The following is a 25943-nucleotide window of genomic DNA, read 5'->3' on the forward strand; positions in this document are numbered from 1 at the left end:
AGAGATACACCATTCCTACTCTAGATTGACAATTCTTTTAGCTCAGAAAGATTTGTTCCTGGTGCTGTTGGAACAAAACTTTTGCCCTTCTGCAGGAAGCCAACATGGGTAGTGGAAAAATACAGTTTGGATCCATGTGCCATTATTGCATGGTTGGAAAAAAGAAAAGCAGAGGAAATGAAAGCCATTTTACATAGAAATAAATACTAAGAAGTTTGACAATGGGTCATAAATGGAATTCTTACACTGTTGGTCTCCCCTCATGAGACTGAAAGCAAGATACTGAATACTCATTAACACCTTCACTTGGTTTTTGAAAGCAGGACTCTGTGGGGAGAAAATAATTTTATTTCTAATTTCCTAGGCCCTTCCTCATCTCCATCCCCTTTTTTTAAAAAAGTAGTAAACATTAAATTAAAAGAGGGAACATAGGAGGGAAAATACAACCTATTGGAATACCCATCCTCACTGACTTGAAATAGCATGCAGTCTATGCAACATTACATACAAAATCAGATGACTTTGGGCCTTGTACATAATCCCTAAACATCCTACAGAATTCAAAACTGTACAAAATAAAAAAGAATAAAATCCAAAGAATTTCTTTATAACATTAGTACTGCAGAATAGAAAGCATAAAACCAGCAAGAGGCAAGCAATCTGGTAACACCCTCTGCAGCAGCTCCATGAGAAGATGATCTTGGCCTGTGAGGTGTGCAGGAAGCAGCCACAGAATCCAGAAGCTACAAGCCTTCCAGGGCAACACTTGGCATTGCCCATCATAGGAGCTGAACAGTCTTCCAAGTCTCTTCCCATACAACCAAGGAAACATATTCATTTTAAAAAAACAGCACAGAGAAGCGCCTTATAAAACATTTCTATAATGAAAGCACTTTTTAAAAAATCAGATACAGTCTCAGAAGCCTTTCCAAACAACTTCTTTGTGTGAGGAATCTATCGGGATTCAATCTACATTGCACCATGGAATCATGACCTGACTTCACTTGATCCAGAAAGCATTTGCTCTTGGAATAAAAAACCAAGCTCTGATATTTGGGACCTTGCAATAGACAAGATTGTGATTTTTCAGCATTAGAACTCCAGGGGTACTGTGGCATTTTCCACAAGGGTAGAGACCAATTCTCTTAAAATGTTAAAATCCAGCACTAAGGCAACCTGTTTTTTTGGAGGATATGAGGTGGGGTTGAGTTGAAAAAGCAGTCTCCTCAAGATATTAAGGACCCAGTACCAGACTTAAAGTGCATCAATAATGAGAACAATAAAGGTAGGTCTCTGTAAAGGATGGTGGGAGATGCTCCCTTCCCAGAGCAAAGATTAGAAGAGGAAAGAAACTCTAATTAAAGCCTCTTCGTTATGCTATGTTTACACTTTGCCTGGTTCCCTTCCCTCAGATCAGAAGCTCTTGCAGCAAAGTTGCTTCCTTGCAGGTACATTGTGTGCTTTGAGTAGAAGTGGACAGAAGGGATAATGGCCACAACAGAACTCCATCTCCTCTCGTGGTAGATAGGGCACATACAAATGTAGATATGTAGGAGTCTCACTATGCACATCCTTTGCAGCGAGTAGGAGTGATCATGCCAGATTTGCTCTAATGTTCCAGTGTTTGTAGAACTACTATGTGAAGACTTTCCCACCTAGCCAAATAAAACCTTGACTCCTCTGAAGAAGCCAATCCTGAAAGTGATCTCATTCTGCACAATTTAATCAACGTAGCACAGCTAGCATGACGCTTTGATACTGTGATCTTCATGGGTATTCTGATCACCCACATCGCCAGGTTTATAATTGTGGGTGCCAAACAATCTCTGCTAAAATAATGACTCTTGATAGCACCTGAATTTTGTTCATGATTCAAGCAAAACATAACGCAGGAAAATCTCCAAAACCCTCAAGTCATGGAGGTTAAGCCAATATAGTCTGCACAGACAGAGGAAGCAGATACTTGCAAATCTTTTTGCATACTTTTGCTATGTTAGTGAACTTTTGGCTAGCTGAGAAAGGCTGGCTAGCACAAACTGCTGTTCCAGGTTCATTACTTTTCAAACGCTATTCAAGTGTCCATTCAACAGGTCAGCGTAGCCTAACTAAGGGCCAAAGTAAAGGGGACGTGTGGTGCATTTTACATACCTGTGGTTCTTTTGGTTGTTATATAGGAGAGGAGGTAAGAATTGGGACTGTGGCATGCAGGCAGGAAGACTTAACCCTTTCCCTCCACAATACAGTTCCAACAAAATTCACAGGAACTGCCTTCAAAGCTATTTACATGGGAGGGAACCTGCTGTTGGCATCAACAGTAACTTCCTTCTGTAGCAAACAGCTTAAAAAGGCCTTTTTGGTAGGACGATGATGCAGGGGGAAATGGTTATTCCCCCCACTCCCTCATGCCAGATTCAAAATGGGACCCTCCTCCATGGCTGCAATTTAACCAAAAGCAAAGCAAAGACATTTCAGGTATTATCAATCTTGGCATTAAAAAGTAAGAAGGCATTATAGCAGGCTTCCATTCACATTTAGAAAAAGCATCCACCTCTTGACTGATAGGGGAAAAAGCATCTCAAGCTCTCATCAGTTTCTAATTTGCCTTTAAAGAAAAGCAAACAGATAGCAGCCCTTTGAATTCCAAACAAGATTAGCCAACTGACTGGAGCAATATTTGTCTGCCTGTCTGCACAAGCCTTTTGTGATATATACTGAAATTTAGGCAAGAGCCAATTTGTACCATTTGATTGATATCATTATGCTTGATATCTGAGATGAACAGTTCAAACTTTTATTTGAAATGTGAATAAATTCAAACTTTCCCCATCTCTAGAGATACCCAGTTCTTCCCTGTTCTAGTTTCCCAAACTATAAAACATGAGGTAATTTCAGAAGATTGCAGCCAGCCTTGGTGAGTAGAACCAGGGCTGAAGCCTGGATATTTTGCAAATAGAGATGCAGCCCAAATCTTACCTTCAAGCTTTATTTTCCTTCAGGACCCTTCCTACCAACTTCTGAACAATAATTTAACATTATGAGAGAGGCTGAACTTGCAGCTTTCAAGGATCTATATGATAGGAGGCCAACTGTGAAGCTACATCTTCCTACGTTACCAAAAGTAAGAGCCATGTGATTCAAAACCAGCTCCATAAGTACCCAGATCAGATCGTGTGCTGAACAGCTGCAGAAGTGTTTGGGTTAGAGATGCAAGGAACCAACCTGAGATCCAGTTGGTATCTGAACCCAAAGTGTTTGCCAGTACAATAACACTCTTCCAATAGAAAGAGTGCATGGAATAGGGAGCTGGGGAAAGGCAAAGAGGGAGGGGTGGATGGCTTATTGAAGCCAATCCTTCAGCACTGGCATCTAGGATGTCCCAATACCAGGGCTTACATTATTCCTGAGAAAAATCCCATGTCACAATTTGAGCAATGGATCAGTTAAATGGCAAGTTCATTACATCTCCTATATCTACACCTGAATCAGTCAGCTTATTAAAATATGTCATTCAGCTCAGTCCAGCTGCTGCTGGCAAATGGAAGAGCCATTTCTTTAAAACAACTCAAATCACTATTTTATAAAATGGGGGAGAAAGCAAAACAAGAGTGGTTTTGTTACAATGATCCTTCTTTCCTTCAGTTCACTTGCCAGGGTCCCCAAATGCTGGAGAAGATCTTGGGGAGCCCAACAATCTCTTGGCAAGCAAGGTGCGATTCTGCCTCTTGTCATGGTGGTCTTCACTCAGAGTAGTGCATGATGGACTCCACGTAGTTCCCTGGGAAGAGTCCTGTTACTCCATTCATGACACCCTCATACCATCCATCATCGTTTTTCTTAATGACATAGATGATGGCACCTTCCTGAAAGGAGAGTTCGTCCTCCTTGTCTTTAGTGTAGTCATAGATCGCCACAACTAGGAACAAACATAAAAATAAAAATAGCAAGATCTCAAAGCAATAGTTGCTTGAACTGAAGGCAACTTCAAAATAACCTAGCTTCCAATTAAGTAGTCCCTTGTTTCCCAAACAATAGACATTTCTCTTTAGCGGTAGTTAAATGTATTTTCTCTCTATTAACATTAAGCAGGGGTGTAGAACCTTTGGCCCTCCATATTTTGCTGAACTTCAACTCTCACGTGCAGCAAGCATGGCTAATGGCCAGCAATGATGGGAGTTGTAGTTCAGCAGCATCTGGAGGGACAAAGGTTCCCCACATCTCGCCAAAAAGCCAAAAACCTTTTATGATTTGAAAATATCTTACATGCAAATACTGCAGTTCTAAAAATAAAATTGGGAAAAATTTTGTTCTACTCTGTTCCTCTCATTGTACCATATGAAAGATGTAATTGCTACTGCTGAAAAACAGGAAGCCTATTTAGGGCTTCTAAGATGAGTGATACAGAAAACTATTTTGTGAGAAGTCACTACAGCACAACTCTCCCTCTCCATTTTCATATTATTAAAAAAAGGGGGAGGGATCATGGTAAAAATGGCCCCAATGTAGTAAGATGATGGTTACTGCATCCTGGGAAAAATATTGACAGCTTTCCTGAGTAGTAGTAGAAGGCAGGCACATCAAAGAATTCTAACTGCCTGTTTCCTTTCTCACATCTTTGCATTGACAGAAGACAGAAACTAATTCCATTTCCAGATACCAGCAGAAAGCTGGACAGGCAAGGGTTGCAGGAGAGAAAGTAAAACAAAACAGGCACTCTGTTCAAAGAGACCTCCAACTTATACAGGATTGTTTCAACCACGATTCCCCAAACTACCTATCATTGATTTTTCCAGTATGCCCAAACTGCTAACACCTTTTAGCAGTCATGCATAATTCTATTTTACTGTGGCCCACAAAAGCAGGTGTCTGGCTACCACATGGAATTACTTTTCATCAGCTACAATTCACAAAGTTATTATACTAAATCATGTGATCACTAGCTGCATTCCTTCACACACAAAAGCATTCATTTTTTTCCTCTCCAAGAATGTGAATCATTGATGGCTTACATGTGGAATAAGAAACATGAATTAAGTTACTATTCAGTATGCTTTTTCATGTTATTATCTGTTATAGTTACCACTGGGTATAAGGTGACTAACAATTATTATTATTATTATTATTAATGTGACATAGCAAAGAATACTAGAGAATATTTTTCTAATAGCTAAATGTAACATGATTCAATAGGCATGGGAGAACCTCCAGCCTGTGGGCCAACTTAAGCCCACCAGGTGTCCTAATTTGACCCTCGAGGCCATTTTCCCATAGCCATACCTACCAGCCCCACATCTGAAGTCAGGTGTGGGGCAGGTAAAGCTGCAGCTCCAAAGGAACAATTGGGAGAGTTAGAGTGCAGCCTGATTATTCCTCTTCAAGTGGGGCCTGCATTCAGTCCCAAAAGCCTGCTGGGATGAGCTCATTCAGGAGCTTCCGATCAGAGCACCCAAAGAGTCTATCCCTCCTGCAAGCAGGGCTTGCAACCGGCGCTAAATTTAAATTAAATGCCAAATGCAAGCCCACTTGTAGGAGGAATTAGCTCCACTTAGGATCTCCAATCAGACAAGAGGAACCGATCTCAGCAAGTTTGCATTTGGCATAGAACAGAAGCCCCACCGGCAGAGGAACAACTAGAGCTCCTGAGCGCAGCCAATCCCTGCCACAAGCAGGGCTTGCATTCTTCCACCGCAGGCACAGCTGGATTCAAGCTGTGACTGGAAAGGAAGAAAAGAGGGAATTAGGAGTGCACTCTAAGCACATGCTCCCAGTTCTTGCCCCTGAAGTTACATCACCTGGTGTCATGGTGATGTCAAGTGATTGACTGCTGGGTAGCCCCACACACCAGTAAAAGTGGCCGGGGGGTGGAGTTCAGGATCCAGCACATGAGCTGGGTCCTATTTCCCATCTCTGTGATGGAAGCTTGAGAGAATGAGAGTCAGCAGTTGTTCATGGGAGGATACAGAAAACAGGTTTTTCTTACTAAACAAGATTTGAGAGAGCTGATTGACTTATTAAAAAAGGAGGAAATACAGATCCAAACCCTCACCTGCTTGTTTTGGAATCCCAGGGAAGGGAGCAAAAGTGCATGCTACCAGGATCCAGCAGCTTCACAGCCTGGCTATTTTTGGTTTTGTCTTGCCTCACGTTGAAGAGGAAGATTAAGTACACAGACCAGGCTTTGAGACACACCATCAATTGGTAAAACATTCCTTTTATATTGTGCCATCACTTGGCAAAATTTGGCAACATCTGAAGGATCTCAAGGATGAGATGTCACCAGTAAAATATACTGAACTGAATTCATGTCAAATGGCTGGAACAGACTTTTGCTTCAGCTTTAACTCTGTATCAAACCTTCCGGCAAACTTACCTTTCTCCAAGTAGCTCCTTGGTGCCCATGGTGGATCCTCTTCAGCATAAGGGTCACTGTATTCTACCACAGCTGCTTCTTCCTCTTCATAATCTTCTGGCGGAGGCGGTGGTGGTGGGGATTCATCAAAGACCGGTTCATCTACAGGGGGTGGAGGTGGAGGAGTGTCTGAAACTAAAGAGGAGCAGAACTCTTTAAAGTTCCAAGAGTTAAAAGATTATACAACATGCCCAATGAATGAACTGCTTAATAATTCTTATTGTTTCCCTACCCCATCTGTCCAGTGACCGGTGGGATGGGTTATTCTTATTTTACAGGTAAGTTCTAAGGCTGAGAAATGGTTCTGGAGTCTATGGTCAAGGTTCAAATGTTTTCCCCCATCTTCCAGCTCTCTCAGGCTCAACTCTAACATTCAGAGAACACCAAATGTTTCAGCTGAGGTGGCTAACCTGTGGCCCTCCAGATGTCGCTGGACTACAGATCCCATCATGCCATATGTTTTCATCTTTTTATTCTGCTGTATTTTAATCGTTTTAAAATGTTTTTAATTACTTGTTTTAACTGTTTTATCAATAATTTTAGTACTCTTTTGTAACCTCCTTAGGAGGTTTTTTTTTTACAATCAACCAGTATATACATTTTTGTTAAATAAAAATAAAATAAATCCCTGACCATTGGCCATGCTGGCTGGGGCTGATGAGAGGTGGAGACCAACAGCATCTGGAGCACTAGCCCTGCGTTAGAGATTTATGCTTCATGTTACCTGCTATCAGTACTTCCATCTGAAATAAGCCAGAATCAGAGGCCGTATGCTTCTGAATATCAACTGCTAGTAAACACGAACAAAAAAGTGCTATTGCACTCATGATTTTCTTGTGGTTTTCCATGAACATCTGGTTGGCCACAAAATGCTGGACTAGATCGGCCTTGGTCTGATCCTGCAGGACTCTTTGTATGTTCTTAATCCCAAATGTTTACAGTGAATGACAATTCATGGTTAACTTGTTTTCTTTTGCCTTTTAGTAGAGTGCACACTCAAGAACTACAAGTATGCCCCTCTAATTGTAAAGCAGGAACTTAGAAAATAATCCCCATGCAGTTGGCAGCACACTGGAGCAAGAAGGTAAAGCATATCATCCAGCTCCCACATGCAAATCAGTGTCCCCCATCCCCCAGAGTAGAAGACCACAACAGCACACATTGCAAAATGCACTGTCTTTGCTGCTAACTAGAACCTGCGCAGATTTTACTAAACAGTTTATGAACAACAGACCTAAGCATGGAACCTCTGCTAGATTAGGAGTGGGCAGAGAGATACAGCAATACAAGGTTGCCTGTGACCAAGAGAAATTATATCACTCACACTTAGCATATAGAGGTGAGTTTAAGCTTAAAGATCCAAAAACTAAAGTATCTCTACCTAAATCATAGGACAATAAAAAGATGTACTTACTATTTTCCTGAACTCTGGCCACAAATCCCATGAGTGGCAACTGAGGAGTCACCTGTAGGATAGAAGGAGGAGGAGGCGCAAGAGACACTACAGCAAAGGAACAATGAAAAGAAAGCCTGTGATTAGAAACATTGAACCAAAACATGAAAGATCATGCAGGCACTGTGGTTTCCTTAAAAATGCCAGAAAAAAAGGAACTATCCAAAGGAGGAAAAATTGTAACTGGTCAACTTAAAACTAGCTGCCAAGGACAACAATGAAACCTGCTTTAGCTAATATTAATCATCCAGCTTGTTTCTTTAACAGAAATAAATCCTGTTTAAGTGACACATCTCCTGTAGTCACCACAGTACCATAGTCTTGAAACAACATCATCAGAAGCAGAGACATCCTTGGCTATTAGGAAGATCAATCTTCATGTAGATAGTGGAAACATTCTCTAGCCCACATGGTCTTTCCAGGGTTTCATTTTTACACTATCTGTATTAATTAGTATTACCAAGGACAAACTTCTACAGCTTCATATTTCTTTGTGAAATCCAGTATTTGGAGGCAAATCAGAATAGAGTTTCTTAGCTTGATCAGAAAACGTTTAGGACTGGGACTCAGAGTGAAGTTATTCTGAGTACATAGAACACTATGAATAGAAATGAACAGTGTAATCTCACTGCTTAAAATGGGATTTTGGAAGAGCACTTATTTAGCCAGTTCTGTATGTGGCTTTGAGAGAGCTATAGCTGAAATAATTCACTTTCTCCTACAGAAGTCAATGGGAGTCTTTTACCTATGGGAGTATAAAGCAGCTGCACTTAATCCCAGCTCCAGAGGTTGGTGACCTGAGAGTCAGGGCAGAATGTAGGTCTTGCCCGCATCTCAGCAATGTCATAGATCCCAGTTCTTCTCCTTTCTGCTGAGGAGTCAATGGCTGCCATTCACTTCCAAACAAGACTATTCAGCAAGTGAAACTTTTTGGAAACTGAGGTACCTATATACAGCCCCTTAGGTCATGGCTACTGCTGATCACATACTGCAGTTAATGAAGTAGATGTGTTCCCGGACATTACTTCTTTCACAGAAACTTTGGTACTAGAGCAGTAGTCTAGTGGCAAATTCAGAAGTGCAGGGTCCCTTCATGATTGTCACAGCCACGCCCCCTCATAGCGATGCCCCTTCTCAGATTACATAATAAACTGGCCAGGTTTGAATGCTGCTTTCTGCTTTCTATCCTTGTTAATGTCTTTCCTCACAACACCAGACTTCCCTAGGAGCTAATCAGCATGAAATGGAGTGTGCTAGCTACTGAAAGGAGTCTTCTCAGTGGCTGACCCACCTCCTTTCACTCTGATTGGCTCCAATCAGCAGGAAAGGACAAGGAAGCATGTTAGACTCCTTTCAGTGGCCAATACACTCCCCTTTCACGCTGATTGGTTCATAGGACGCTGGAGACATAGGGACCCTGCTGGGGACCAATTCCCAAAAAAGGAAGGGGTCTAAGACCCCCGAGACCCTGGCCAACTACGCCCCTGTACCAGAGGTAGGAATAACAAGGAAATAATAGGGATAGGTTCCTTCACCACAAAAAAGAAGACCAGCTCAACGTATTTCAGCAAACCTTTTATTCAAAACTAATAATATGCATGTCTGAAATGCAACAACCAGGCCAGGTATGCCATGCATACAGACCGCTTGAAGGCTCTGTACACTTGAGCAGGCAAGCAAGGGGCAGCCACTACTACCACCCTGTGACTGGCCTCTCTCTCTTTCTCTGCCCTCCTCCTCTATATTCGAGCTGATGCATCTGCAGTAGACAGTGCTTCAATGGCATCCAAAACACTGTTTACTGTGGAAGTGTGTGTGCAAGGAGCACCATTCCAGCCACGTGTGCGACACCTGCCTGCAGCAGCCACAATCCAGCATATGAGCCACATTCTGACTATGTCAGAGTGTGCACCCCCACACACACCCAAAACAGATTTGGAGGATTTGTTAACTGAGGTATTACTGTAATTTAAAAAATCCAGTAGTCATGTGCAGATTCTCATCTCATTACTTATGTGAAGAACTTACTTTCGTTTTTCATGTGTAGAGTGTGCCTATAAAATGGCAAAGACTATGTAGCAAGTACATTTCAATCCACGAGTTCGGAAGCACGCGTTTACATTTTTGCAGCCATTCACACATTATACAGGCTTTCATACATAACGAAAATATTTCTTGCTCCCCTATTATCCTGCCAGTTTTTTCTTCTTACAGTTCTAAAAAAATATGGTTGTCCTCACCAGTCCTCATCCCTCACCACAAGGGGTCTTTGTTAAGAGTCCTGCTGCCTCTACTCTGGAAGAAGCCCATCTATGGACTTGTACCCTGTCTTCTATAGCTAAAATTCTACATTTGCAAACCTCTCATTATTTGCCACACAGGGAAAACACTCTTTGTACATCTACAATCCAAGCAAGCAACTCTTTTAAATCATTACTTTCTGCTTGGCTAAACAGATTGAATAAGGATTATATAACCTTTATTGGCTATTTGGCATCTTCTGTGAAGTCACAACCAGGAAACTGACAACTGCTGAAGGCCCATCCATTTAAAACTCATACCACAACAAGGATTCAATCAAATATGCTGAATATCAAGAAAACCTCTTTGCATAACAACAAATCTTCAAAGGTTTGTCTTTCTATAAAAGTGTTTGAATAAGTATAGGTTCTCTCCTTCAGCAAGCAAGCAGTCATGCTTATTCTTAACACCTTATCACACTCACAAGTACAAGATTTTGCTATACTTAGGACCATTTCCCACAGCACATTTTGAACGTGTACACCCAAAATGCACTTGCATACATGTATCAAGCAACCAGTACATGCAAATACATGCATCTTTGTGCCTGCAGGCATCATATAGGTTACATGCACTGAGTGAGGAGCCATTGTTAACATACTTGTATATGCTTCTGTATAGTATGTCAAGAGGCACTTTGGTCCAGCGCTGGGTTAAGAAGGAACAGCCAGACTTCAGCCCCAGCTTAGTAATGAAACTTAACCAGTAGCCCCTGTCAAGTTGCTGGTTCTCAGATTAACCAATATACCGACCTGTTTGTAGCTGCACACTACTTTAGACAGTCATAGCAGTGGCAATAAGTCTACATCTGCCTAGACTGCAGCACTTTACCCATTTGGGAGTGACCTAGCGCCCACTGGAGAAGCTTGCGCTGAACTAAGAACAGAGAAATAGAACTTCCAGTTTGCTTGATCAAAGCAAACCATCTCGTTCAGCACGATTTGGCTGCTACTTTGGCATGGTTCTGGTGTGTTAGTTTCTTTTTGGCAGCTTTATTAGTACTGGCTTCCTGACTTAAGACCAATTTCTTTCCAAAAATGTACGCCATCTCTACTGTTAGCAATTTGCCCTTCTTATGAATTCATAACTGCTAAGGAAAACAAAATGTCACCAAAGGGGTAGCCATGTTAGTCTGTTGCAGAAGACACAGAGGCTCGTGGCACCTTAAAAGACGAACACATAGTCTGGGGGATTGTAAACAGACTGGCTGGAGAGAAACGAAATGTAGAAAGTACAAGCGCAATGATGTGGGGCTTTATAAGCAGGGGGAAAAACCCTCCCCACAACCAGAGATTCCTATAAACAACATTTAGAACATCCTGACGACGGATAAAATCCTTTCTCAATTGAAAAGGCCATCGAACCTAAATCACCTGACAGTTTCACAGAAATATGGCTCCCGTTCTTAAGCAAAATGGATTCTTTGAAGACTTTGTGAATGGTCTAAAATGAATTGCTTATTTTTGTATTAAGCATTTGAGGTCTATTTACCTAACAGATCATACCTAGCTATATGGTACAGATAATATCTAACATTTTCGCTACCATTGTCAAATGTAAACAAGAATTTGACAACCATGTTAAATCTGTATCTTTCATTTTATAATTGTTTCTTCCCTCTTCTGTAAATGTATTATAAGACCAAAATAAAACAACTTTGAAAAATGGAGCAAGTTAGGCCTCAACTAACAGGAGTTACAGGAGATGGAAGGTTGCCAGCAACACACAATAGCCTCCACCCAATGTCTTGTCCATAATATTTGGATTAAAAAAAGAAGACATTATGTATGGCACTTCTCTGTCCCAATTCTCCAACTGCCATTTGGAGCAACCACAAAAACAGTGGACACAAATGTATTTTCAGGTGTGTTGTTAGCTGGTTTAAGCAAGCATTGCCAGGGAGAAGGGGCCACAGGGCATGTGGGCCAAGATCAGCTAAATATCCCCCATAACCAGTCGTAAGGCCCTTACAGACACCACAGCAGTGGCATTTTTGTTGGTGGGTTAGAGTACTGACTTTCACTGTAGTTCATCTTACCTGGGTTCTGGCTATAAAATGGTCCTCCATTCACCTGGATTTGAAGGCTGTTCTGTGAAGTGATGGAGGGAGGACGCCTGTATGGCAATGAGCCCCCTATTGTTGGAGGGGTGTGCCGAGCTGCAGGCCTGTTCATGCTGTAGAATTGAACAGGATGACCTGTTTGGGAAGAAGGAAAATTGTAAACAAGGGAACAAAAACTAGGGAAGTCTGCATTTTCACATACATATTTCAGATTTACCTCAAAAGAATTTTGAAAGCAAAGCGTGGAACCCAATGTTACGCAGGCAGACTTCAGCTCATAAAGTGGGTCTTCACCTTCCCCTCCTCTTCCCTGCAGCTTCTTGCATGCCTCCCACACTGGTCCAACGAGTCCCCCAATCTTCCAGAGCAAATTTTGGGTGTGTGAGAGAGGTTGCAGTGGAGAAGAGAGGAAGGTGAAGTCCTCTTGTGGGCAGACAGCTTTGGATGCAACCCACTGTTATTTGCAAGTATTTAAACCTACTCAGCTGATTCAGTGGTTCAGCATTAATACAGAACCTACCATTTTATGCATTTAAAAATGAAGTAATTCAACTGACATAGTAGGCAAATGAGGCAGGACATCTTAAATTACATTTCAAAGGAAACTTGTTAAGATGAATATTAGAGTATGTATGTATGTATGTATGTATTAATCGCAAGGCCGAAGGCCATCAGCATTAAAATAAAAAAGAAAAGTAACATGGAAAGTTAAGCATAACCATCCTGTTTACAAATACAATCAAATAATTTTACAACAACTTGAACAGAGTACAACAGTCATTAAGATCATTAAAATCAATGAGGTCCTGATAAAATGATTTAAAATTATAGAGATAGAGAAAGATGAATATTAATATATGTATATCAGGGAGAAAATAGTCATATTTTTACCCAGCATTTTTAAAAGGGGATGGGGTCTCTGAGCTGATTCTGTTAGCTCTGAAAGAAGCTGATAAAAACTTAAAACATGTACACAACCACAATGTGCTATGCCTGATTTTCCAGAAGAACTCATCTCAGGTTAAGTTCACATATGCATGTTCATCACTTGATGATCAATATGTTGGAATTAGCCACCACAAAGAAATCACCACCTCATCCATAATACTTTTGAATGGAAAAGGTTCTCATGTTTAATAGAGAGTTATAAATTGCAAAATGATCAAGTAGCAGACACCCATGTGAGAGTCAACATTCTCCAAGTCTGAATAAGTTTCACCAGTCACAAAACACTCAATTTTTCACACATGACCTTAGCTCAGCTGCCAATTCATTTCTGAAGATGGGTTGTCTCTTGTCTCCTCCCCCCAACTTCATAGTAATATTTTTTTCCAAATATCAGTGAAAAAAACATGAAAAATTAATGTTGCTACTTGTAAATCAGTTTCTCCTTCTAAATATTTAAGTGCCTTAGACACTGTCATCACTTAAGATTCATCACCATGCTTCAGAATCATGAATTTCTGATACAATCTACCAAACAATGTTGCATATAGATTTTTGAAAGTAACCTGTAAATAAGTCAGTAGAATTAATGTACAGCTGTTGAAATAATACCTGAATTTAAAGGACTGAGACAGACTATAGCATATATATAACAGAGCGGTTTTAAAACAGTCCATACACAGAACTACAATTCACTAATAGACAAAAAACCTTGCAGTTGAAGACTATACCTATAGCCAACAGATATTTCTATCCATCTTTAAAAAGCAGGGAAATTGGGCAGCTATAGTGAATGTACCAGGGGAGCAGGAGACCTGGTCTCCTCTCTGAGATATTGGACTGCCCTAAAAATGTGTCAAAATGCAAACACAATTTGGGTTGGTCTTTCACTTTGGACTGTGAAAGACCAATCCAAATTGTGTTTGCATTTTTACACATTTGTAGGGTAGCACAATATCTCAGAGAGGAGGTCAGGTCTCCTGCTCCCTTGGTACATTCACTATAGCTGCCCAATTTCCCTGCTTTTTAAAGATGGATAGAAATATCTGTTGGCTATAGGTATATTCTTCAGCTGCAAGGTTTTTTGCCTATTAGTGAATTTTTTTGGTTTTTAATCCGAGAGGTAAGAAATGGGATCCTGTGCAAGTTTGCTGAGAAAGGATTGATCATTTGCATGCTTATTCAGTTCAGTGGGATTTACTCTCCTGCAATCATGCCTAGGATAGGTGAAACTGACCACAGGGGATGAGGAGGGGGGATGGGAGGAGGGGGAGAACAGGTTGCATCATTCGCATGTTTATTGAGTTCAGTGGGACTTACTCCCATGCAATCATGCTTAGGAAAGGTAAAACAGACCATGGGAAGGGAGGCCTGGAGTGGGCAACGAAGAAGGAAGAAGGAAAAGGGGAGGAGAGGAAGAAGGAAAAGGGGAGGAGAGGAAGAAGGGAGGAGGAAGGAAGAAGAGAGGGGAAGGAGGGAAAAGGCAGGTCTGACCATTTGCATGCTTATTGAGTTCAGTGGGATTTACTCCCATGCAATCATGGCTAGGATAGGTAAAACTGGCCATGCGGGAAGGAGGGGGAGAGCGAGGAAGAGGAAGGGGGGATTGGAAGGGGATGAGGAAGAGGAAGGGGGGATTGGAAGGGGATGAGGGAGGGGAAGGGGGAGGGAAGGGGCAAGAGGGAGGGGATAGGGGGATGAGGAGGGGAGAGCAGGTTTGATCATTTAGATGCTTTTTGAGTTCAGTGTACAATCATGCTTAGGATAGGTGAAACTGACCTGGGGGAGGGGCGGGGAGGGGGGGAAGAGGAGGGTAGGAAGGGGGAAGAGGAGGGCAGGAGGAGATTGGATGGGTGAGCTCTGGGCAGAGAGGAAGCCCCTTTCCTTTCCAAAAGGAAAACATTGTGAACGGTATCATTGTTTTTCAGGATTTTCTCCACATTTTTATTCTACAGCAGGCACATGTAGCCTCCCACCCAAATTAAACTAAAGCTGTTCCTGGCCACATCCACACATACACTAGACCTTTATTTCACTGTATGTATTAATTAATTAATTAATTATAATTAATTATAATATTTCTATCCCATCCTTCTACCTTACAATAGGGCACTCAGGGTGGCTTACAATAAAATCACATACAAACATAATAAAATTATACACAATAAAAACACAGAAAATTACAATGAATTTATACATAAAGTATAATTAAAACACATAAAATACAATATGCATATATATATACACATATACAGGCATACCCCGCTTTAACATACGCAATGGGACCAGAGCATGTATGTAAAGTGAAAATGTACTTAAAGTGAAGCAATTGTCTATGCATGTACTGCACTGCAATCGCCACTAGATGGCAGCGGCGTCATGCCATTAAGTGTCCGTAATTGCGAAGCACGCATACGTTAAGCGGGGTATGGTGGCGTATGGAGCATGTACATTATAGCGAGGCGACGTTAAGCGAAGCGACGTTAAGCGAGGTATGCCTGTATACAGACTTACATACATGTATACACATGCATACATATATGGGAAAGTGACACTAAAAGGTGTCAAAAGATAATTAAAAATAAAGAGCGTAAAAACAGTGTCAGGCTCATCCATCAGTCTCTTCCAAAGGCCCTCCGGAATAAGTTTTCACAAGTTTCTGGAAAACCATCAGGGAGGGAGCAGAGCAGGCTTCTTTAGGCAGGGAATTCCAAAGCCTGGGAGCCACAACTGAAAAGGCTCTCTCCCGCATGCCTGTCAGACATATTTCATTCCAGGCATGCAAAGGAGACCAGAAGCAGATGATTTTAAATTGAGGGTAGGTACACATGGGCATAAGCGGTTCCTCAGGTACACTGGTCCAAGGCCGTTTAGGGCTTTAAAGATCAAAACCAGCACTTTGAATTGGGCCCGGAAACAAATTGGGAGCCAGTGGAGTCGATAAAGCACAGGGGTGATATGCTCCCTGTCTCGTGCTCCAGTTAACATTCTGGCTGCTGCACTTTGGACCAACTGTAGTTTCTGAACTGTTTTCAAAGGCGAGTGTGTTACATTAGTCAAGCCTTGACACCAATGCATGTTCCAAAAACGGACACAGCTGGTAGACCATTTTGAGTTGGCCAAAAGCACTCCTGCCTATCGCAGCCACCTGATATTCAAGCAGCAGGGCAGGATCCAAGAGAACTCCCAAACTGCAAACCTGCTCCTTCAAGGGCAGTGCAACCCCATCCGGAATAGGTTGCAACCCTATCCCTGGCACAGTTTTCCCCTTGGCCAGCAGCACTTCTGCCTTTTCTGGAGTATGTTTTAATTTATTAGCCCACATCCAGCCCTTCACAGCCTCCAGGCACCAGTTTAAGACAAACCCTCCCTGCAATCAGATAATAGGGAGATAGAGTTGAGTGTCATCAGCATATTGATGACATTGTACTCCAAATCTCCGGATGACCTTTCCTAGCAGTTTCATTTAGATGTTGAAGAGCATGGGAGACAGAATGGAACCCTGCGGGACCCCGTCCGCCAGTAGCCAGGAGGCCGAGCAGTAGTCTCCTAGCACCACTTTCTGGGTCCTGGCCATAAGGTAGTATCGAAGCCACCATAAAACAGTGCTTCCCAAACCCATCCCAGCTAGACAGCCCAGAAGGATACCATGGGTCAATGGTATCGAAGGCCACTGAGAGGTCCAGCAGCACCAACAGGGATGCACTCCCCCTGTCTGATGCCCGGCATAGGTCATCAAACAGGGTGACCAGGGCAGTCTCTGTCCCATGACCAGGCATGAAGCCTGATTGAAAAGGGTCTAGATAATCCAATTCATCCAGGAGCCACCACCCTCTCAATCACCTTGTCAAGAAAGGGGAGATTAGAGACTGGGTGGAAGTTGTTAAGATCTGCAGCATCTAACGAAAGCTTTTTTAACAAAGGTCTTATCACAGCCTCCTTCAACAGCGTTGGCACAGAACCTTCCCTTAGGGTCATGGCTTCACATTGTCATGGCTTCTTCCAAAGAATCCTGGGAAATGCAGTTAGTGAAGGGTGCTGAGAGTTGCTAAGAGATGCCCTGTTCCTCTCACAGAGCTTCAATCAGAGCGGTTAAACCACTCTGGCCACTGGAGCTCTCTCAGGGGAATAGGAGTTTCAGCACCCTTCGCAAACTACATTTCCCAGGATTCTTTGGGGGAAGCCATGACTGTCTCAAGTGAAATAAAAGTCTGGCATGGGTGTGGCTCCCTGATTAGGCAAGCCCAGCAGCTGGGAGTCTGACTTTTAGAACACTGACAGTTGGTTCTTACTGAGCATGCCCAGCCTTATCATTGAGTTCAAGGCAAAAGTTCTTAAATTAATTAAAAATCAGCCAGGAATATTTTTTTTTACTTTTAAACTGCAGAAGATGAAGGTCAGAGTATGGGGCAAGGTCACTAATTGGATTACAGGTACTCTGTGAACATGGCTGATTTTTAATGAATTTCAACACATTATGAGAACTCTGGCAGAAAAAAGTCCAAAAGGGGTCTGGTTTTTTTCTCTTTCTTTTTACACTTTGAATTCTCGATTCTCTCTGACTGTTTTGTGTATCGCCATGAAAATTTAGAGGGTTGTTAAGCAAATGTTTCTGAGTTCAGGACTATATGTTTTGTAAGGTTTTGTTTTGAAATGTGCTTATGGGAAGCATCAGAATGGCAGAGGGCATATTTTCAATTTAATATTGAGGAATGCGAAAAATTCATGCTGGCTATAGTATATAACCACTCTTGTGGCTGTATAATAACCCAAACAATTCAGTATCACAAGCTGTACTGTCAGCAGCTGAGAAAGAAAAAAGCAGATCAATATCAGTGTTTACCACGCTAACCTCTAACCTAGAGCAGATACCAGGGTTTGTCTATTTACAGGATTAATCTGACAAAATGCCACTTGACAGTTTGGCTTGCTTTAGCTTCCATTTCACTAGGTGCTGCATCAAAAATGAATACTCTTATTCTTGCAGACGCTACCCACCCAAGACATCATATTGACCCTGATGTGTCAGACACAGAACTACAGAAGTGTACAACTGGATAACCCGTAAAAAAAAAGCTACATACACCTTTTTCTTGCAAATTGCATCATTCAATTTATTTATACACACAGAGTATTTATAAAGCTTAAATTCTGGGAAACAAAATATCACTCTTTCCCAAAGAAAACCACATAAACATAGAACATGTATCTAAAGAGCTCAGCAAAATCAGTCTTAGGCAGCAATTATTTCTTGGCTGAGCTGCCTCAAAAGAAGGCCTGAAACTCACCTGCAGAAGGAGTGGAAGAAGCAGCAGGGGGAGTTGGAGATGTGAAGCCATCAGCAAGGGGCTGAGCCCCTGCAGCAGCGGCAGCAGCATCTGGAGCAGCAGAGGAGGGGGCAGTAGCAGGAGTGAGAGGAGTGGGAGCAGGGGCAGAAGTAGCAGGAAGGGGAGAAGTGCCAGCTGAACTGGCAGGGACTACACAAAAAGAGGAGGAAAAGGAGGAGTTAATCAGGAGTGCAGGTTAGCAAAGATTAGAAACGCTTCCAGTATTTTGTGCTGAATGCTCCATAAATGCTTAAAATTCTAGCCAAGAAAGGGGTGGGGAGGGTTAGAAGAATGATGTTTATGTGAGGAAAGGCATTATTCCTTAGGTATGCAGCAAAAAAGGGAAAACAGGAGCAGGAATACAACTTATTCAATGTAAAATACCACTTTATTATAGTTATTTCATGTCCTACACCAGCAGTTTTCAAACTCCCCTCCTCCCCAGCACATGGACCTCTTGAAAATTGTTAGGGATCCCAGCGGACCACTTTTATTTTGTTCTATAAATCAAAACGCATACATAACCTTTTCTCTTCAGTGAAAAACACGGGCTCTAGGCTAAGCCACTAAGGAAGCCCCCTAACTGGTAATTCTTTTAGGGGAAAATTAGGAGATTGCACCAGGACTGTTTTATTAAAATAATGGACCTAGGAGAGGGTCCTAACCCTGATCAATACGGCCTTAATCTGTTATCAGGAAAAAAAAGAAAATTGAGTGCAGGGCCAAGTACAGATATTCTTGATGGTTGGGCAACTTTTCTACAGACAACCTGAACGGAGCTTGCAGGCGGAGCTTGCAGGCCAGCACTGGTTCACAGATTACAGTCTGAAAAACTACTGTAAGTCAGGGGTAGGCGACCTGTAGTCCTCTAGATGTTGTTGGACTATAATTTCCATCATTTCTGACCATTGGCTATGCACACTGGTGCTGAAACAAGTTGGAGTCCAACAACATCTGGAGGGCCAGAGGTTAGCAACCCTTGCTATAGATGATTTTGATTTTTTTTTAAGCTAACGTCTTCATTTGGCATACCATACATTACATCCATTCAACAATATTTGATTTACAGCAAAAGAAAAATGCTATTTGCCCCTTGCTACTTGTCCCCAAAACAACTGCCTTTCTACCCCAAATTGTCAAGTTTTCTTATTTTGTTCACAGCACACACAAAAAAGCAGGCTACAATACAAAAAATATGCTGAAACAAAAGAGAAACAATATCCTGAAGGACTGTACAATCAAGGTATTGACCTAAGGACCCAAACAAATACATATTTTCAAACAAACAATAAAAGTCCTTTGTTCTGTATGATACTGTTTGTATAGAGCAGGGGTGGGCAATCTTTTTGGCCCCGACAGCCATATGCAGCAATGGGCCAGGGATGATATGATGAAAGTGGGCAGGGCCTGGGCTTTCCCTTCTCATGTACACCCATCTCAGCACACAGGGATGGATGGGGAGGTTTAAGCCTCTCCTCCCAGTACAGTTGAGATCCTGTCACATATACCCCTGCCACCACTGACTGGCGCTGCAATCAGCTAAAGCCCACACAAATCACTGCATTCCTCAGCTGTTTCCAGTACCAATCATCTGAGGACTGAGCAGGGAAAGGTAAGCAATAATGGCTCTAAGGACAACATGCAGCCAGCATGCTCATATGTGATTTAGATAACTTAATTTTTAAAATAACTGAGGGATAATCATAACCCAAAGTAGTAACACTGTTTAGCATCATAGTAACTTTATGTTGATGCAGTGCTCTGGCTATGATTTGAAGGCTTGCAATGCTCATTTTTCCTGCATGCTTTCAGTAGGTTATGAGTTGACACAAGTATGAATCAATCAGAATGTGGATCTTTGAGACCCTTTACCGCAATTATACTCCCTATGCTTACAATCTAGCAGTTACATTATACTAAACTGAAAATGGTTGACTGGGATGCCAAGTTATTACAAAGAGATTCTGGGACACAAAATGGGTATCACGTATATATTACCTGCCTTTTCCTCCCTGCTAATAATTTTCAATTATTAAAGTTGGGGAAGAGGTGCTGCTCCATGGTAAATGCACATGCCTGGTATGCAAAGGGTCCCAGGTTCAATCCCTGGCATGTTCCAGTAGGACTAAAACAAACCCTCCTGTCTAAAGTCCTAGAGAGTCACTGCTAGTCAGGGTACTGTAGACAACACTCAGCTAGACAGTGTGAATCTGTATGAGGCAGAAGCCTGTGATCCTCCAGAGGCACCGCGCTCTCTGCACAGGGAAAGAATAAGACCTCCACTAAGTCACCCAGCACAAGAGCTGCCATCTATTGATGTTAATTATGAAGAATTACATCTGTTCTATTAAAATCATATCGTTGAAGGCCATCATCCAAAAATCAGCATGCAGTCTTCCACATGTGCACAGGGTTTTTGCTTCATCCTGTTCTTACCACAGTGTCCCCACCCATAAGCCCCTGAAGGCTGGTGCTCCGTTAGGCACAAGGGGTTGCCATAGAAGAGGGGGGAATGGCAGCTCACCCGTAGTGCCTATCCAGAGGCACAGCTCTCTTGGGATCCCAACCCAAATATATTTCATACCGTTTTTCTTCCTACCTGAGATCCAACCCCACCTCAACCCATTATCTCATTAGTATGGAGACTTTTTTCCCTCCCAACTACTGCAAGGTTAAAAAAAATAAGCTTCCACATATGTACATACTTTCTATTTTTCTCAAGAGATCACCACCAATGACAGACAGCATGCATTAAAGTGAATAAAAACACACACAGGAAGGACACAGATCATCTTAGCAGAATCCAAAATCTTCTAAGTAGTAGTTGACACAGCAGTGAGTGCGCTGTTGGTAATCCTGGCATGCAGCCCCATGGTTCAGCACAGCAACCTAGGAACTGTAGACCAGGAATCACAGCTTTTGCTCAGAAACCAAACAGATGTTTTATGCAAGCATCTTTCCATCTCCTTAAAAAGTATCTCCCATATGTCACCAAAGGTCACGCATAAAAGTAGTAAAAATAAGACATTTTTAACAAGCTTTAAGAGCATTTCATAGTCATGCAAAGCATCACTTTGTCTTCCAAATTCACACAGTGCTGGAAAAGGATGACAAAATATCCATATTTACATGACAACACCTAATTTCTATTGCGAATGAAGTGAATCACCAAACACAGCGAGGAGTTCCCCCTGAGACTTCTATTTACCTGGATACACACTGGGAGGGGATGGAGTGGGGACAGCAATTGGGACTCCGACACTTCCACTTCCACTGTTCTCTCGACTGCTGCTCCTACTACTGGGGTGGCTCCCTCCACTGCTCCCACTGCTGCTAAAAGAAATCAAAAGCCACAAAGGCATCCATATTCCATTTCATGCGGGATGAACAACATAACGGCAGCTGGTTACACTTGCAAGTTTAGGGACAAAGAAAGACGTGCTGTTGTTTTTCTGCCTATTTCCAAGCTAAAATTGGTGTTCATTATTGAAGGGTAACAGCTGCCTGCCATATTACAGGAAATGGCCACCAGGAAGCTGCTCAAGGCCCCTAGCAATATCAACCCTCGATGGACAAAGGACCAATATCTGTAGAAGGCTGGCTTTATCTGCGTAGCTTAACACTCTTCAAGTAAAAACACTTAGGCCTAAAACAGGTTTTGGCAGAGTACCATTAAAGCTCACCAACATACTATTACTCTTTTTGCTGGCTTGGGCTGATCAGATCAATTTCCACAGTACAGACTATTTTACCAAGGCCTTTTTCCAGCTAATATGTGCCTTCTGGAAATCCACAAAAAGAAATTAAATTAGCAATACTCCCTATATACAATGTATCCGTTTTAATATTACCGAAGTTTTCATAGGCATCTCAGGTTTCAGAACTTATTGGGAAGTAAATACAAAACCTCATAACTGCATTACTCTCGTTTGCAGGCACCAGATCTTAGAAACAGTGTACAGCCTTGAGTGTCTGGTGGTGGACAGGCAAATAATAAAGGTAATAAATAAATAAGATACAGTAGCATTCAAGACCTCATGTGTTCCTATACACAATTTGGCTAGTAAATTGCGTACCTTTTTTTAAAAAAAATTAACTCTTCCTAGATAAGCCACATTGTACAACACGTAGTATAAGCAGCATGGTTTCCCTCTAATTCCCAATGGATTTCCCAAGAAATCACACGAATTTATTAAGTTCTAAGTGAAGGGTTGGGGGGGATTAAAAACAGGACTATAACGCTGTGTTATGTGTCTTAAATTACTGTTAATATTTTGTGCAGGATCAGACTGAATACCTGTAAGTGCGATTCCTCTGATTCACAGAAGCTGTTCTAACAGGGCTCTGTTGCGAGGGAGCCATATTACGGGTAGGGCTAGGTACATAGTCATTTGGTACCACTGGAGGACGCACTGGCTCCAGTGTGCGATAGGGAGAGTGACGCCTACACAAGAAAAACATATGTATGGAAGCAATTTCAGACAACAAAATAACCAAAAACCTTTGGGCAAGGCAGTGTAGAACTCCTGCTTACTGTTCAGACTGAAAATGCACAGGGCAGGATGCAGACCACGGCAGGTGCAGCACCTGTGGAGGATTTCCTTAGGTGCAACAGTGTCCAATTTTCCTATTCCCCTGCATGATGCACAGGCAGGCAGTGCACAAAGAGGTCTTTGCATGCTTCCCATATCCCCATCCAGTCTCCCTCTCACCTCAAAATAAATGACTTGTTCTCTGGAGCATAAGTAACTTGCACTGAGAGGAGAGGGTAGAATGGATCAGGATGTGGGAAGCATGCAGAGAGCTCCCTTTCCACTGGATGGTCTATCATGCTAACTGTGACATGCCTCTGCACTCATACAAGCTGGTCAGAGGACTCTGCTGAACCCATAAGAATACTCCACATACTGGTGCTGTGCCTTTCAGTGGACCTAGCTGGGCCCATGGAATTTTTCTATTCATGTAACTACAGGCTATTCAGGCTGATTATTTATTCTAGCTATGTAAAATAGTGTAGAGCTACTCTATAAACAAAAGCCCAAAAGGCTCCTGCAGAAAGAAACTATTTAACCATTATTTCCAATGGCTTATCACCACCTCCTGGCGATACTAAGAATATATCTGCCTGCAAAGTGGAAAGACAAAACACCTTCAAAACCTCCAAAACCCACAATACAATTTTTCGGTACTAATGAACCATGCGGCAATAGTACAAGCAAGAAAAGATTTTTACTTTCCCTTTGCACCCTAACCCCCGCCCCCTTTTTGATGAGTATAAAGTTGTACTTACCCAACAGTTCCTTTCCCTGACATTGGTGGGCTAGGTGGCTTCTGGGTGGGAGGTGTGGTACGAGGCAGGCCACCCATTTTCATATTCTGTGTACTAACCTGCATGAGAGGTAATGGGAAGAAAAACAAACCTTGCTGAACTCTTCAGGAAAACAAGAATAAATTAAGATTCCTTTGAGAACTGATCTGCAACATTAAAGAAGCAGGGAAATCTGTACTTTAAAAAAGCCTTAGTGGCCACGCACTTGCTGAACTCATGGGACCTGTGGTTGTATGGTGTGTTTAAGAGTTGTTCTGACTCCATTTGCCTTTACACCATCACATCTAACTTCAGTTCACTGGTAATGGGGAAAGCATGTCTATCTCAAGGAAAGCTTTGCGTGCCAGGCTCAACTTAGGACCATTTCCCATGTTACATTCCTAGCTATGCAGTCCTACACAGGTCTACTGAGAACCAAGCCCCACTGTGTTCAATGGGATTTACTCCCAGATAAGTGAGTTTAGAACTGCAGACTATGTGTTCAAGTGACACACTTAACTGAAATGTAGTGTGTGCGTGCAAGACAAATGGCTTTTTCAACCTAATGTATCATATAGATCAGGGTGGCTAGCTTGTGGCCCTCCAGATATTCAACTCCCCTCGTTCCTGGCCATTGGGCCATGCTGGCTGGTGCTCAAGGACGTTGTGGTGCAAACACATCTGCAGGGCAACAAATTAGCCAACATCTGATATAAATACATGCAACCAAGTAGCTGGGTTTTGCTATAACTCATCACTACACATTCTAATGGTAGCAAATGCAAATTTGCGACAGCATAACAGATGAAGTGTCTCTCAATGCAATTATATATCTTTCAAGAAAGCAGATATTTCTTGTTGACTTAGTGGGGAACCTGTGGTCCTCCAGATGTTATTTGACCACTGGCCATGCTAGCTGGGGCCGATGGGAGCTGAAGTCCAGAAACATCTGGAAGGCCATCATTTGCCCATCACTGACTTACGCTTTCCATGGAATTTTACTAGATGTGCCTGTAACAGAGAATGAGTATAATAAAGCCCTTAACACTACATATTACAAAAACACTAGAAAGAGTCACAAAAGCTATTATTTAAGAAATGATCTTGTGTCCTCACTTTCTAAGAAGGACGCAAAGGCCCGGTCAAGTCTGAGTATCTCATTCTGCTGAAAAAAGAGTCTGCTCTAAGGTAACAGAAGCTGGTATTACGGTGGGTACATTGGTGGTGCTGCATCAACAGCTGCCCTTGTCCTTGCCATGCAAGGGTGGTTGCGTTGCTCTGGTAGAGTTCCTTAGAGGGCTTATAGGAACTACAACATCTGGCATAAATTCACATTACCCAGAGAACAGCTAGGGATGGTTGTTTTCTGGTGCAGAGGGTAGAAGAACGTGCCCTACTTGCCAAATACCAGATTTAATGAGAGCTGCAATTATACAGGCCATGGTTTGTATTGTGAGAGTTAAAAATGGAATAAAACTAGGCTGCATCACTTGATCGCATAGAGCCAAAGCTCAGTTAAAAGCTACGGCAAACAGCTCCTAAAGGGGCCCATACAGTCTTTCAACTCTGCAATGTTGCCAATAGAACAACATTCAAAATACTCATTTTGATACTTTCTGCATTAAATATTTTCATAAATCAACTTCATACTTAACATGAAAGTTTTATTTACAACACCCTGGTAAAATACGACCTTTTTTAATGAGGTGATCTCGTGTGTATTTACTGTCATAAAAGAAGGATTAAATCACCAGGAATTATTTATTTCATGCATCATCCCATTTTTAGGATTGGTAGCCATTTTATTATGTCATTTTTATGACAGATTACATTTAAGATGCAGTAACTGCAAGGTATGAATAATTTAATGTCATCTTCATCCCAGTGGATTGATCCAAGAAAAAAACACTGTGATTTGTTTCCATATAAATCACAAACATAAGAAAACTAATGCTTGCATTTGTATATGGAAACAGCATTGTCATCGCTTTTGACCATACTTACTGCACTGGATAGTGAGGTGACTTGGGTTCAAATCACAGATCAGTAGGGTGCCATTGGAAAAGCTATGCATCCATAGAAGCAGCCAAAGTAGTAACTCACAGCATCTATGACTTTTATGGGATTACCCTGGACTATGA

The 25943-nt window shown here is 42.0% G+C and overlaps 1 protein-coding gene across 6 annotated transcripts in view; it reads right to left on the bottom strand.

Moving 5' to 3' along the window:
• Positions 1 to 3547: 3547 nt before the first annotated feature.
• The window catches only part of ABI2 (abl interactor 2), an 83310-nt gene continuing 60914 nt past the window's right edge, over positions 3548 to 25943 (bottom strand). Inside the window, exons 4-11 of one of the 6 annotated variants that reach the window (XM_061607929.1) lie at positions 23785 to 23882; positions 22792 to 22938; positions 21703 to 21824; positions 18456 to 18644; positions 12199 to 12357; positions 7821 to 7907; positions 6368 to 6541; positions 3548 to 3913 (exon numbers count right to left, since the gene is read on the bottom strand). In XM_061607929.1, the coding sequence (XP_061463913.1) occupies positions 3738 to 3913; positions 6368 to 6541; positions 7821 to 7907; positions 12199 to 12357; positions 18456 to 18644; positions 21703 to 21824; positions 22792 to 22938; positions 23785 to 23882 (1152 nt within the window). In that variant the 3' untranslated portion in view covers positions 3548 to 3737. Of the gene's footprint in view, positions 3914 to 6367; positions 6542 to 7820; positions 7908 to 12198; positions 12358 to 18455; positions 18645 to 21702; positions 21828 to 22791; positions 22939 to 23784; positions 23883 to 25943 lie in introns of all 6 variants that reach the window. The other 5 variants (XM_061607928.1, XM_061607930.1, XM_061607932.1 and 2 more) reach the window with 5 other exon arrangements.

This window comes from Rhineura floridana, chromosome 2 (genome assembly GCF_030035675.1).
Source record: "Rhineura floridana isolate rRhiFlo1 chromosome 2, rRhiFlo1.hap2, whole genome shotgun sequence".
Taxonomy (NCBI): Eukaryota; Metazoa; Chordata; class Lepidosauria; order Squamata; family Rhineuridae; genus Rhineura; species Rhineura floridana.